Source organism: Dipodomys ordii, unplaced genomic scaffold (assembly GCF_000151885.1).
Source record: "Dipodomys ordii isolate 6190 unplaced genomic scaffold, Dord_2.0 Scaffold57, whole genome shotgun sequence".
NCBI classification, from domain to species: domain Eukaryota; kingdom Metazoa; phylum Chordata; class Mammalia; order Rodentia; family Heteromyidae; genus Dipodomys; species Dipodomys ordii.
The window spans coordinates 12,379,150-12,393,995 of record NW_012267273.1 but is presented as its reverse complement, the minus strand read 5'-3'; the positions used below and the strand labels follow the sequence as shown (position 1 = coordinate 12,393,995).

Here is a 14,846-nt window from a genome sequence, read left to right as displayed (position 1 = left end):
TGTAACACATGGAGGCTGAACAACACACTGCTGAATCATGAGTGGGTCATGAAAGAGATTAGAAAGGAAATTCAAATGTTCATGATATTCATCAAAAAATGAACACACAAATTACCAGCTCCTCTAGGACACAGCAAAGGCAGTACTCAGAGGCAAGTTTATAGCTCTGAGTTCTTACATCAACAAATCAGACAGATCTGAAACCAACAATTTAATGAGACATCTGCGCCTCCTTGAAAAAGAGCAGCAAGGAAGAGGTTACAGTGCTTGATAAGAAATGTACCCATTATCTTGCCCATGTAATTGTCACCCCTCTGTACAGTATTTTCACAATTAAAAAAAAGATTTTGTGCTATCAAAAGGCAGAATGAATTTGAATGGAAAAATAATCTAAGCATCTGCCTGATGGGAAAAAGAAGAAATATAGAGAAAAACAACCCAGGTACAAAGAAGCTTTTTAAACACATTGTCATTGTAATGTAATTTTACTTAGTAATGTGAAATCCAGTATTTCCTTATCACTATCATCTAATTCAGTGGTTTCCTTAATTAGCATTGTTTTACTCAGTGCTTCCAAAGTTACAGAAGATGTGGAACACCACACATTTATTCAACTCACTGAAACATTTGTGAAGAATTTTTTGTTTCCTTGAAATATGTCTTACTTTCTCAGAGTAGTTTTCTTCCTTCCAAAAAGATACATGGGCCAATCTTTCTCTCCATCTCTGGGATGGATCATATCCCAGCTTAATTTATAAGTCATATAAACATACAAAATCTCTGGTCCTGTAGGATTTTCCCCAAATCTTGATCTTTATTTAAGCAAACATTATCTTTTTTTAAATTTAAATTTTATTTGAAAGGTGATTTACAGCAGGGTTACTTACAATTATGTGATTAAGGTAATGAGTAAATTTCTTTTTGAACAGTGTTATCCCCTCTTTCATTTTTTCCCACTTCCCACCTTCTTCCCTAGCTATAAAGTACATTTCCAATACAGTGTCTAGTAAGTATCATTATTGAATTGGTTCACCCTTTGTCCCACTGTTTCTGTGATTCCTCTTCCCTTCTCCAAATCAGACAAACTTATAATCAAGACAAAGTGTACAGAAATAAAACAGAGAATAAAACAAAGGAAAAAAGAAAGAAAGAAAAAGTAATAACTGAAAACAGTACAATAAAAATAACTCTTGTTTCCATTTCTTGGAGTTCATTTCGATAAGCATCATTTTTTTTTTTTTTTGTCGGTCATGGGGCTTGAACTCTGGGCCTGGGCGCTGTCCTTCAGCTCTTCAGCTCAAGGCGAGCGCTCTACCACTTTAGCTACATCACCACTTCCGGTTTTCTGGTGGTTTATTGGAGATAGGAGTCTCACGGTCTCTCCTGCCCAGGCTGGCTTTGAACCGCGATCCTCAGATCTCAGCCTCCTGAGTAGCTAGGATTACAGGCGTGAGCCACCAGCGCCCGGCGAGCATCATTTTTTATGGTCATATGCACATAGCTATTGAACCATTGTAATCCTGTACTAAGAATATCCTAGACATATTCTAGTTATTACAAATGAGGGAAACTATGTAACCTGTTTCTTTGAGTCTGGCTTACTTTGCATAATATAATTTTTTCTAAGTCTTTTCATTCCCTTATGAATGGGGCACAAACATCATCTTTTAATACTATTTTGGATTTTGGAATCAGGGGAAATGATAAATAAATAAGTAAACAGATATAATTGATAAATTGGTTAACACATTTAAAAATTATTTTTGAGATATAAAATGAAACAAACTTTCAATTGGAAAAATGAATGAAATTTGACCCAAAAGTGCTTGGTATAACAGAAAAATGAGTTTATATATGTTTGAAATATGATGAATATGCTTGTTTCGTCAAGTCTGATACAGTTGTAGACTTGCATTTGCTGTAGATATTTTATAAACCCTGAATCATAGGTGACTTGGTAGGGCAGAAATGTGATAAAAGTTTGTACTAAAGAAATATTCTATTGCCTGGTGCTGGTAGGCTCACACCTGTAACCTTAGCTACTTAGGAGGTTGAGATCTGAGGACTGCAGTTCAAAGCCAGCCTAGGCAGGAGAGTTCATGGGATTCAATTAGCTTCAATTCACCACCAATATAGCTGGAAGTGGAGGTTTGGCTCAAGTTGTAGAGTGATATCTTTGAGCAAAACAAAACAAAACCCAAGGGACAGCAATCAAGCCTAGGACCAGCAGAAATAAAAAAAAGGAATAAATAAATAAATGACTTAAGTTTAATTTTGCTGTAAATATTTGTTAGAAAGATCTCAGGATATTGGGGTATCATGTAGGACTAAAGAATAAGGATATCAACTCAAAAGGGACCCAACAAGGCAAAGTTTACTTCTGCAAAAGGGTGCACCATCAGATAATTTGTCATATTTTGTGCAAACGTATACACTTCAATTTATGTCTGGAAAAATGTGGAACTAAACCTTCCATTTTCAAATCTCTTCTTTTTATATTGGAAGCAGAGGTTAGAAAAATCATTATTGGAATGATTTTTAAAATTTGAATATCCACACATAAGCTAGTTGGCCTAACAAATAAGTCAATTGGTCTTAAGGGATGTAATTCAAATAAGGACAAAGTGTTCTTTGGAGGTTTTATAACCATCAGTGTCGGTATGAGCCTAATGACATATCATATGTATGATGACTAACATGAGAAGAAAGAGCAAAATGACAGCACAGATACTTTTGTCCAAAAACAGACTAGTAGAGGAGAATCCAGACTGTACGAGCACACGTGTTTTCAGGGGCTTAAGGATTCGATCTCTTTGAGTGAGGATGGCTCTGCGGGCTCCAGTCCATTTCCCAGGTCCCTGTACACGGTACTGGTAAGGGGTGCAGGGCCCAAAGAACATCTCCATGGCTAGTTTTGTATCCCAGATGAGGAGAGAGAACAAGTTGGGCTTGACTCCTATCTCAGAAGCAATTTCATCCATGTAGCAGATATATCGCACTCGACGTGGGTTTCCAGGTATTTTCACACACCTGGCACAGAAAGAAAATACTAGGAGTTCTAGGTCAGAATTTAGTCACTTTGTTTCCTTAGTTCCCAATGGATTTTTATTTCTGTTTTGTTTAATGACTTCATTATTTTCTACTTACTAAATTATCTTAAGTTCATACATTTGCCTTGATTTCTTTAGAATATTGTAGTCTTTAAATACAAGATGTAATTCCCCAAGTGTTTTAAAGTTCCAGTATGTACAAATTATTGTGTGGATGAAGTCTTAGATATAAATTTCCATTCCAAACTCGATTCAGTTGCATTGAATAAATTCTCAAATAGTAAAGACTGTATGAATAAAGGAATGTTGAACTCTATTTCTGACTTTATGTTTCCAAGTTATGTGAAATATGTTTTGTATGTACTGATTCTGTATAGAAATTCTTCCTCTGAATACTCACTAGACTAGTATAAATGCTTGCTTTCTTATAACTTGTTCTGTATACATGGGAATTAAAAGTCACCACTAAATGAGTCTTTAGTAAAAGAAAGAAAAAACCTGATAAAATAATAAGAACCAAGACAATTTAAAAGATAAATTAGAATGAACCAACCTGTCAGAAGAATTAGGTTAATAATTTTGTATACACTTCCATACCTCTCAATGTATTAGGCATTTGTAAGCTAAATCTCACTTTCACATATAAGGGAAAACATGGATCCTTTGTCTCTCTGGGCCTGATTTGCTTCACTTAACATAATTTTTCCAAGTCTTTCCATTTCTCTACAAATGGTACAATATTGTTCTTTCTAGTAGATGAATAAAATTCTACTGTATATACATGTCACATTTTCTTGATCTGCTCATCCATTGAAGGGCATCTGGCCTGATTCCATTCTTTGGTTATGGTGAATAGTGCTGCAATAAACACGGTTATGCTGGTGTCTTTACTTAAATATAGTGGATTCAAGGGAGATCCCAAATAGTGCAATTCCTTACATAGCCAAAATTAAACTTTGGCAAAATAAGCCACCAGGAAGCAGGTACTTGAATGATGTAGGTTGGCATCAAGAGGATAGGGATAGGCAAATGAAGAGAAGAGGAGGGTTAATGAATATCCTACAAAATTATGAGGAGTGGGTATATAAGGAAAGAACGTGTGCAAATGTTGAAAGGGGTGACATTGATCAAGATACTGTATTTATAAACAGCTTTGTTAAATGGTAACTACTTAAAATAATTTTGTTAAATGTACAACTACTTAAAATAATAAAAAATAGTGATAAAAAAGAACTAGGTGGAAAGAAACATAAACATAAACATTACTAAATTCTTGAATTTGGAAAAAAGAATTAAATCTTAAAGACAATTATTTTAAAAAGTAGAAATATAAACCAGTAAGGTATTTTATACAAAGATAAAGAGGTAGATTGAAAAAATGGGAAAAAGATAATAGATGACAACATGCTTAAAGTTTTCAAAATTAGGGGGCTGGGAAGGTGGCTCAGTGGTAGAGTGTTTGCCTTGCATGCATGAGGCCCTGAGTTTGATTCCTCAGCACCACATAAGCAAATTAAAAAAAAAGAAATATTAGTAAGTACTTAGTATTAGGAAATATATTATTATAAGTCACCCATCAGCATGTTAATGGTGGAAACTGAGAGGTTATTATAGAATATGGGAAAGACATTATTTTGTATGATAGTAAGATAAGGACACTTAATCAATCTCAGTAGACAATACCAAACTTAAAGTTGGAAAACTCAAAGGGAACTGCACAAAATTGAAAATATAACAAAAATACTGATATTCTCTATTATCAAAACTACCTTTAAAATAAAATGATATAATTATAGGGAAAAATTAAATGATGCAAATATAGGAAAGGAAGTCAAATTTATTTTTATTGTCTACTTACTTAACCTAATAAAATAAACATAGTGTAACAACAAAAAGGAGTAAGGTCTGAGTACAAAATAGTCCTATGAGCCAGGTGTCAGGGCTCATGCCTGTAACCTTAGCTACTCAAGATGCTGAGATCTGAGGATCACGGTTCAAAGCCAGCCCAACCAGGGAAGTCCATGAAATTCTTATCTCTAATAAACAACCAGAAAACTGGAAGTGGCACTGTAGCTCAAGCGGTAGAGTGCTAGTGTTGAGCTGAAGAGCTCAGGGACAGAGCTCAAGCTGAGTTCAAGCCCCAGGACTGACAAAAAAAAATCATATATAAAAGAATAACTTGGGGAGGGAAGGGATGGTAGGGGAAAAACAAAGGAGGAAGTAACAATGTTCGATAGGAAATGTACTCATCACCTTACTCATGTAAATGTAACCCATCTGTACACTATTTTTACAATAAAAATGTATTTTAAAAGAATAGCTTTCCTAAAGCATGGAAATTATTCATTAGAAATTATGAAGGGAAATCCTATTTTGGGGGGGGGGTCCAGTGGGGGGCTTGAACTCTGGGCCTGGGCGCTATCCCTCAGCTCTTCAGCTCAAGGCTAGCGCTCTACCACTTGAGCCACAGCACCACTTCCGGCTTTTTTCTTTTTGCTTATGTGGTTCTGGGGAATTGAACCCAGGGCCTCATGCATGCAAGGCAAGCGCTCTACCACTGAGCCACCTTCCCAGCCCCGGAAATCCTATTATTTAAGGAGCAAAAAGTAAAGTCTTTTGAATAAACTTAAGAAGAGACACAGGATCACAGTAAACATGAGTGAACTGTACATGTTTAATTTTGTAGAGTATTGTTTTGATTATAAAAATTGTAATAAGTTCACCTAATCATTTCTTCTAAAATTTGTCTTAAGGGGTCTTTTGACTATAAGTTATTTCAAAGCACATGAACTAAGTGTTTAATAAATGGAAATAAATATGCATCTTCTTAAGCCATTTTTTCTTATATTTGTAATGTCCTTTCTTTAGATCTTGAATTCAGCTAATTTCTAGTGCAGTTTTCATGAGCTCTGTGATGACAGTGAGTGAAAGTGTGTTTGTCTTGTTTCTTTATGGTCCTTGCTTTACAGATTCTTCCTTGCATGGATTTGACATTCTGCAATTATTCCAAAGTGAGATTACTGCTCCATAGGCAGACATTTTTACAGATGTACATTATGTACATCTGTAAAACAAAATTATCTCAAAGGATCTTATTTGGGTACAAATGAAGAAAGACAAATGTATACATAATGTAAATATACATTCAAAAAGAGAAATATCAAATAGCTTTTTCTTAACAAGTTTTTTTTTACTTTATCCAAAAATTATTTTCTTACTCATTTTCAAGTTTTTTTTTCCTTTTGTTGATTTCAGCCAGCATGTCACTCAGTGAGGGTAATTGTTTCAGTCCTGAAAAAAGAAAGATATAGAAATTCAAGACTATCAGGATAGCTGAGGGAGACAGGTAAACAAAGAGAGTGGTTTTGAAAGAAAATACATCATTGTAGAATAAGGAATATCTCCCAATATTTCGTTGCAAGTAAAACCAAACACAATAATCATTTTATATAAAGGAAAAGTAACAGAACTGATGCTATTCTCAGAAAAAGGCATTGTTCTTTTTGGTAATGATGTAAACAATGAGTATGGAAAAGAGTAAAAGGAGAGTTTCTAAGTGCATTCTTTTTTAAGAAAAAAATCTCAACAATGGTTGAGTAGGTATGTATGTTCAATTTGTGAAAATTTAGCAAGCTGTACAGTCATTATATATATGTAGTTGTATGTTTTACTAAAATAAATATCTTAATTGCTTCACAAAAGACAAATAGTGTCAATAGAAAAACCAAAAATACAACCAGCAAGGTAAATGCCTGTCTACTCTCTCATATGGCCAACACTATATCATCAATTTGTCATCTTTGATTTGAATCATTTGTTGTTGCTCATATTCCTAGTAAATGTATCATTATTTTTATAGAAGAAATCAGCAAAGAAACAACATGTCTGCTAGAAGATATGCAAGACATGCAAAAGTAAACCAACATACTAAATTGGAGATATGCTGGGGAGAGATTTTAATGACAATCAAGTATTACCTGACTTCCCTCAGGGAATATTTATACAACTTTAGAAAATGAAAGAGATAAGACAGAGAATCAGCTAAAGTCACCTGGATTTATGTCCAAGTTCACTTCTGAAAGGGAGGACTCAAAATATTTTTGACCAACTGGTAAATTTATGTCTCACTATGTAGAGGACTGAATAAGGGGATCCTTTGTATAATCATCCAGGGAAGACAGCATCTTCCTAGAGTTGAGGAATGTGTAGCCTGCAGGCTGTAAATGTCCTAAAAAGTCACTTGGTACAGAACAGGATAGATACATATGCTTCTCCTTGGATGCCCATGGCTTGTCTGGCTGTGTTGATAATTTTGCAGATGATGTTGTGAATATTCAAATAGCCCTTGGCAGAAAAATTAAAAAAGGTTCCCCACCCATGATAGAGCACAGGACTTCAGGGAAAAGGCTATACATAATCAATCAATTTACTCTGATGCTCAGATATTACAATAAAGAAAATTCAGCTTTCATCCTAATAAATAAAAAACCAGGGAAATACAGCAAAAAGAAGTTAAGTCTATTATTCCTGGCTCTCTCTCTCTCTCTCTCTCTCTCTCTCTATATATATATATATCTAGATATAGATATACATATATATATATATATATATATACTTTCTCTCTATATAGAGTATATATATATATATATATATATATATATATATATATACTCAGAAGCATCAATTTGGGTGAGAACTTGGGAAATGAAATAAAAACACAAATCATTTGGTAATAGAAAGCAAAGAAACTTAACTGCCATTTAAAATTATTCCCATAGACATATTTCCCCCATTGGTTTCCCTTCCTTGATCTTATTCTGTTTCTATAAATTTCTATCCTAAATTGAGATTTTTCTGAAACAAATCAAATATTCAAATGTAGCCTGATTCTAATTTTGCATGTTTTAAATTTAATTAATTAAATGCTTTCATCTTCCACTAGAACTCTCACAGAGCTTAAAATTCATCTTCTGTATAGTATGATTAATTTCCAGTGGCAAAATTTCAGAAAACTTAACAGGTGAAGGGAAAAAACAAATTGAACAGAAGACCTATAAGTTAGAATTAAGAATTAAGAATTTATTCGATTCATGAGAAGATCAACATATACCTGCAAATACACGGACAGCCCATCGGCTCTGCAGTTCTGATGTGGGGATGGTAGCTCCTGCTGGTTGGAGGAGGCCAATGAAAGCTAATGTTGGTTTGTCTAGGTGTGGGGGAAAGACACATTTAAACAGGGAGTGCAGGTTATCCAGGATAGCTTCATCCTCCAAGAAAGGGAAAGAGAAGGTGTAGCCCGTGGCAAAGACAACAGCATCAATGTTCTCTTCCGTTCCATCCTCAAAGATGGCCGATGTCTCAGTGAACTCCTTCACATTTGGTTTCATCAGCACTCTTCCACTAATTATTTGATTTGGCAGCTCATCACTGATAACTATTGGATAGCTAAAAATTCTGCATGATAAGGAATGTAATGTCAAGAAGTGAATATGACAATTCTTTGTTAAGAAATTGTGGTTATGTTTTACTCTTGCTTATGGCATCTTTGGAAAGGATCAAGTAAATTTATTATACTTATTAGTTTAGCACTTCATTGTCAGAATCACAACAGAATATCAAAAAGTGTTTCTACCTTTTACCCAGTGTGAAACTTTGGGCAAGTCATGAAACACATTAGACCCAGTTTCCTAAGCTGTAAAGCTATAATAATGACATAACAACCAGTTCAGATTGCACTAAATAGGTGCTATTGCAAACTAAATATAATTAGTTCATCATAATTTTTAACAGAAACAAGATGTTTTTATGTTTGACATATTTATTTGCTTTTGCTATTGTGTAAGGTTAATATTAGTTGATCATTCATATTTTTAAAGATCTCTAAAATGCAACTACAACATTCTAAGAACAAATCTCCAATGGAAAAACTTAGTGCTCAATGATGCAAAGATCTTTGATAACTACAATTGAAGGTCTTATAAATTGCCACCAGGAAATCACAGTTTCAGTTTCTATTGCTATTATTATTAAGTGTATCTCTTATATTCTAAATATTTTCATAGAAGATCCCAGAGTCACACATACCACCTCAGATAATTATGAAGCTCTGTAAGCCTTTTTTCCAGATATTTAAAATTATTTTTCTGTTTTTACCACCCACTTATTATTTTGCCTGAAGAAAGAACATTAATAGAGCTGTGGAATATATCACAATTTTTGGTGATAAGTTGTGGGATGGCTGAGGATAAGGACTATGAAAATGGAAGAGGTCAAGGGGTTGTATGATATGAATATGGGGGTGGTTATACAATTGGATAGTTGTTTTTTTTCTTCCAGTCCTGGGGCTGGCACTAAGAGCCTGGTTGCTATTCCAGAGCTTCTTTTGCTCAAGGTTAGTGTTCTACCACTTGAGTCACAGTTCCACTTTGTGGGGTTTTTGGGAGGAGGGAGGGTAGTTTATTGGAGATAAGAGCCTCACAGACTTTCCTGCCCAGACTGACTTTGAACTGTGATCCTCAGAACTCAGCCTCCTGAGTACCTAGGATTACAAGAGTGAGTGACCGGTGCTCACTCAGTGATCTAGTTTTGAATCTAGAGAGTAAAGAGGAAATAGCTGAAAGGTGGAATAGTGCCATGATATGAATCTGATATAAAACAAGTTTTTAAGCTTCTGTTAACTCACCCTATGCACCTTTTCCTTTACACCTTAATGGAAAAGCCAAGAGCTCCCACTAGAAAATCAAATTCTTAGCTATTCCTCAGCAAGATAAATTCTAGTAAAAATAAAAATGGCAAACTTTATTCATTATGCTAGTCATTTATTTTGTAGATTCTGCTGAATAGGCTAGTATTTAAACATACTGTGGCTTGTCTGAAGTCTTTAGCCTTACCTGTGTGTAGTTTCTAGTCCGTAGTTGGCATGGTTAAACCTTGCATTTAATTTATTCTCTGTCCATTTTTTGGTCAAGAATGTGGGACATAATTTTTGGAGTGTTCTTTTGTATCGAGTAAAGAGTGTAGCATCCATGGGGTTTCCATTATCCCAAACCCGGTTCCATACCCATGCACCTCGCCTTGTGCTGAGGAAAACCTGTGAGAGAAAAAATGATGGCACAGTAAAAATTTGGTTGCTAATATCCCACCAATCTCATATTCTCAGAGTATCTTTTCAGTAATCCTGGGAATAGGATTAATTTATCACCTCACCTCGTGTACCTGTCTGTTCCCTGTCCTCTTTCTTCACTCTTATTAACAAGCTAAGTTACTTAGAATCATTTTAATTCGCTTAGTTTATCATGAACCTATTCCAATTGTACTGTTTACTCTAGCTATGCTAAAATGTATGGAATCTTTTAGGTCCAAGAATTGGGAAACATTTTTTAACACAAATAAATTATGTTAAGAATTAGAAGTTAGAATCCTAGTTTCCTAAAATTTCTTTAATTTTAAATTTCAGAATGATGGTGAGTACATGAATACACCTAAATACAAGTTTTTAATAACAAAATAAATTCCCTTGGGGAATTTTCTCATATTAACAAATGGAAGATTCCATTTAAAGACATTATAGTGCATGAAGAATTAGATATGCCTACTGAGAATTATTTTACTCTTTATTTTGAGGTATTTAGCTCAGACCTTGAGAAAATGTTGAAACTTTTTTTTCTACTTATTTGTGCCAGTGAGACTATCATTTTCTATTTATTTGTGCCATTCCCCAGGATTGAATTTGGGGCCTAGTGCTCTTACTTGACTTCCTTGTAGAAGGTTGGTTCTCTACCACTAGGGCCACACACACTTTTAGTCTGGGTGGAGCTTTTTAATAAAAACACAATCACTAGCTTAGAAGGCAACAATCACAATGATCTGTGACACCACTCAGTGTCACAGAAATGTTGATCTTGTTAAAGACCTTCAAAACAGTTGGTTGTAAAACAGTTGTACATTTATTGGAAATCATGTCTTTCTAGCTGGGAATCCAGGATCAAAACCACAAATTAATTTTGAATTGTGGAAAGTGATCTGTATTCTTGCATTTTGTTTCGTGTGTGTGTGTGTGTGTGTGTGTGTGTGTGTGTGTGTGTGTGTGCATATGTGCCTATAATGGGGCTTGAACATAGTTCCCAGCTTCTTGGCTAGCTTTTCACTTTCCTCTTACTGCTAGAACTCTCTCACTTGAGCCACACCTCGATTAATTAGAGATAAAGCCTGGAGAACTTTTCTGACTGTTCTTGGCCTTGAACCAAGATCCTCAGACCTCACCCTCCAGAGTAGCCAGGATTACAGGCAGGAGCCACTGACACCCGGCTCCTTCCCTGCTCTTCAGTGGTCAGCAACGTTAGTGCACAGAGGAAATATCTTTTCTTTACCTGTTCTTTATTTTCTTACATCTGTGGGAGCACAATGCATTTCTGCTCTATTCCAGGCCACTTATTTATAGATCAACAGTTCAGTTTTACCCAGGTTTGTGCATATTATATACTACTTCAATTTTATTACTAATATTAATATTTGGTATTTTCTGTAGAATTAATGTCAGCTTAAAAATTCCATTTCTCTAGTGTAATGATACCTGAGAAATAACCTATATTTTAAAATCAGCACAGAAATGGTGGGACAAAGGGTGGACTAATGCAGCAGTGATACTCACTAGATATTATGTTGAAATGAACCATACAAGTCATGGGGAAGGGAGGAAGGGAGGGGAAAAATGGGAGAAAATGAGGCAAGAGGTGTTACTGTTCAAAAAAGAAATGTACTGATTACTTGACTTGTGTAACTATAACCACTTTGTATATCATCTTTCCAATAAAAATAAAAGAAAATAAAATCAGTAACAGTTAGTTGTACAAAGAGGCATCATTTTGACATGTCCATATTTGACATCAATGTACTTTGACCAGACTTTAATCTCTTCATCTCCATCCCAAACCAATCCCAACAAGCTTTATTATTCAATTTTCAAATATGCAATAAAATATTTCAACTGTAATCTGGCTAATTCTGTTATCTGGCTGCAGTTTAATTACTTTCTTCCATGATCATGACTGATATTCATTAAGATAGAATGATTTTCTGTATTCTGATTTTCTGTGTTCTTTTACTCATGTAAAGTCAGAATTAAAATGTGCCATTTCTTTGTTGAATTAGCTAGAAGTCAAAACCAAGATACTGCCATTAAACCAACAACAAAAGTCAAAATCGTATGGCCCATACTCTCCAGTTGTGAAGCTTACACCCAAGAACAGAATCAGTGTATAATGCCAAACCTGCTCAGCAACACGACTGATCTCCCCAGCCACATCAGCTCCAGAATTCCCAGTGCCAATCACAACCACTCTCTTCCCCACAAAATCATCTGGGTGCTTGTACTCCCAACTGTGGAGGTATTTGCCTTTGAACATGTTGATCCCTGTGAAGAAAGATCCAAAGCTCTCAAATTACTAAGAGAACTGGGATAGGCTGCTGTCAACATTTATTTCCAAATCTGAAGTACATAATACTTAAATCCCTTCTTTCTTCTTGGGGTCACTGCTACCAATATTACAGAATGAGATTACCCAAGGAATGGAATAATCACTGACAGTAATAATCTGGCTAAAACCAAAATCAACGCATACTAGTTTCTTGATTTTAAATTTTCTCAACATAATTACTCATGTCATTTTATGTTATTGTCTTTTTCTTATCTTTATTTACATATTCCCTTTTTGTAACTCTGTGAGAAAACTCACAAATAGGTAAATATTCTTAGCAATAAGTAGTAGTGCTTTCTTTATTTACATATTCCCTTTTTGTAACTCTGTGAGAAAACTCACAAATAGGTAAATATTCTTAGCAATAAGTAGTAGTGTTGTCTAAAGAATTTTCAAAATACATAGTCAATTTTGAAGTTTATAGTAGACCTATCAAATGTGTAAAAAAGACAGTAATAAAATTATATATTTTATTTAATTCAAGGTAATCTGAAATATTAGTATATAATCAACACATGAGGTTTATAATAAGCTGCTTTATATATTCTTATTATGCATTCTAAATCTGGTGTATGTGTGACAATCGAAACATATATTAATTGGTAGAATTCACATTTAATGTGCTAAATAATGGCACTTGGCTAATGGATATGAGCTGGGAATATTAGAGGTTTCAATGTATTATAAAGAATAATATTCTGAGTGCTAGTGGCTCATGCCTGTAATCTTAGCTACTTAGGAGGCTGAGATTTGAGTATACAGCCTAGGTAAGAAAGTGTGTAAGACTCTTATCTCCAATTAACCATAAGACATAGCTTTGAGCAAAAAGAGCTCAGGGACAGCTCCCAGGCCCTAAATTCAAGTCCCATGACTGATAAGACAAAAAAAATAATATTGATTATATTTTAGTAACAATATATGATAATAGTGATATACATTTAGAATTATGTTCTGTATTTTCTGTCATTTTTCAGTAAGCCAATAGCCTCATCTTCCTTAATCCTACCAGCATCACTTCAAACCTCCATTATCATCTGTTAAATATACTATTTAAAAATTCTAACTGGTGCCAGACACCAGTGGCTCACGCCTGTAATCCTAGCTACTCAGGAGGCTGAGATCTGAGGATCACAGCTCAAAGCCAGCCTGGGCAAAAAAACTGTGCAACTCTTATCTCCAATAAACAATCAGAAAACTGGAAGTGATGCTGTGGCTCAAGTGGTAGAGTGTTAGCCTTGAGATGAAGAGCGGAGGGACAGTGCTCAGGCCCAGAGTTCAAGCCCCAGAATTGACAAACAAATAAAACAAAAAAACTTCTAACTGGCATTGCTGATTTGATCTTCCTCCTTATCAATTTATCATCTACAGTCCTGAAAGACTCATCGTTATAAGATACAAAAACAATCACATATTTGTACTCTACACATGCTACACATACATGCATGTACACGTACACACACACGCAAACACATACACAATGCAGTAGTTTTCCATGGACTTTTGTGTACTTTTCCTGTCTACCCACTTGACATACATCAAATGTGTGCTATTTCTTAAACTTCTTCAAGCCATGTCACACTCTGCTACTTTTCACAGACTGCTTCGTTTAACGAAGGGCCTGTTTTTAGGCCCTGTTTGCCTGAAAAAAATTTCAGTTCCAATGCTATTTTCACTATCAGCTCTTCCTTGACGGTTCCAGAAAAGCACTATATGTTCAGTTGTATCCACTGTGTGATATAAACACTTTCTGTTTAATGCATAGGATAGAACAGATATTAAAATTGTTAATATCTAAAGAATATATATTTATTGGTTATACCTGCAAAATCCTGTAGTGGAAAATGCTTTTTATTAAAATGACCACTGCAGATCATGATTCCATCAAAGATATAGGCTTTCTGCTTCCCATCAGCTTCTGCCACAACTTTCCATTGGCCAGAGGATGAAAACTCAGGACTCTTCCTCACACTGCACACCTTTGTCTGGGGGAAACAAAGAACAAAGGTAGACTTAGTTCTAGAGCATTGTTCTCATCTTCATTATTTTTTCTAAGAATTCTATACCTTGAAAAAATAAAGCGAGTTTTACCCTCTGTATAGTTCCTGTATCTTTATGTGTTTTGTGTAAATAATCCTCCCCAAAATGTCATTTACCAATCAAAAAACTTTGGAAAATAAAATCTAATACTTCAGATAATGGAGGGGATGTGGACAGAAGGGAACCTTACTGCATTGTTGGTAGGAGTGTGAACTTGTTCAACCACTTTGGAAAGCAGTATGGAGGTTCCTCAAAAGACTTCACATAGAACTCCCCTATG

At 34.9% G+C, this 14,846-nt stretch overlaps 1 protein-coding gene across 1 annotated transcript in view; it reads right to left on the bottom strand.

Annotated features, from left to right (window-relative positions):
• Positions 1-2,666: 2,666 nt before the first annotated feature.
• The window catches only part of LOC105989615 (dimethylaniline monooxygenase [N-oxide-forming] 5-like), a 15,090-nt gene continuing 2,910 nt past the window's right edge, over positions 2,667-14,846 (bottom strand). Inside the window, exons 3-8 of the mRNA XM_013021743.1 lie at positions 14,349-14,511; positions 12,323-12,465; positions 9,944-10,143; positions 8,161-8,507; positions 6,269-6,341; positions 2,667-3,030 (exon numbers count right to left, since the gene is read on the bottom strand). Coding sequence (XP_012877197.1) covers positions 2,667-3,030; positions 6,269-6,341; positions 8,161-8,507; positions 9,944-10,143; positions 12,323-12,465; positions 14,349-14,511 — 1,290 coding nt within the window. The remainder of the gene's footprint in view (positions 3,031-6,268; positions 6,342-8,160; positions 8,508-9,943; positions 10,144-12,322; positions 12,466-14,348; positions 14,512-14,846) is intronic.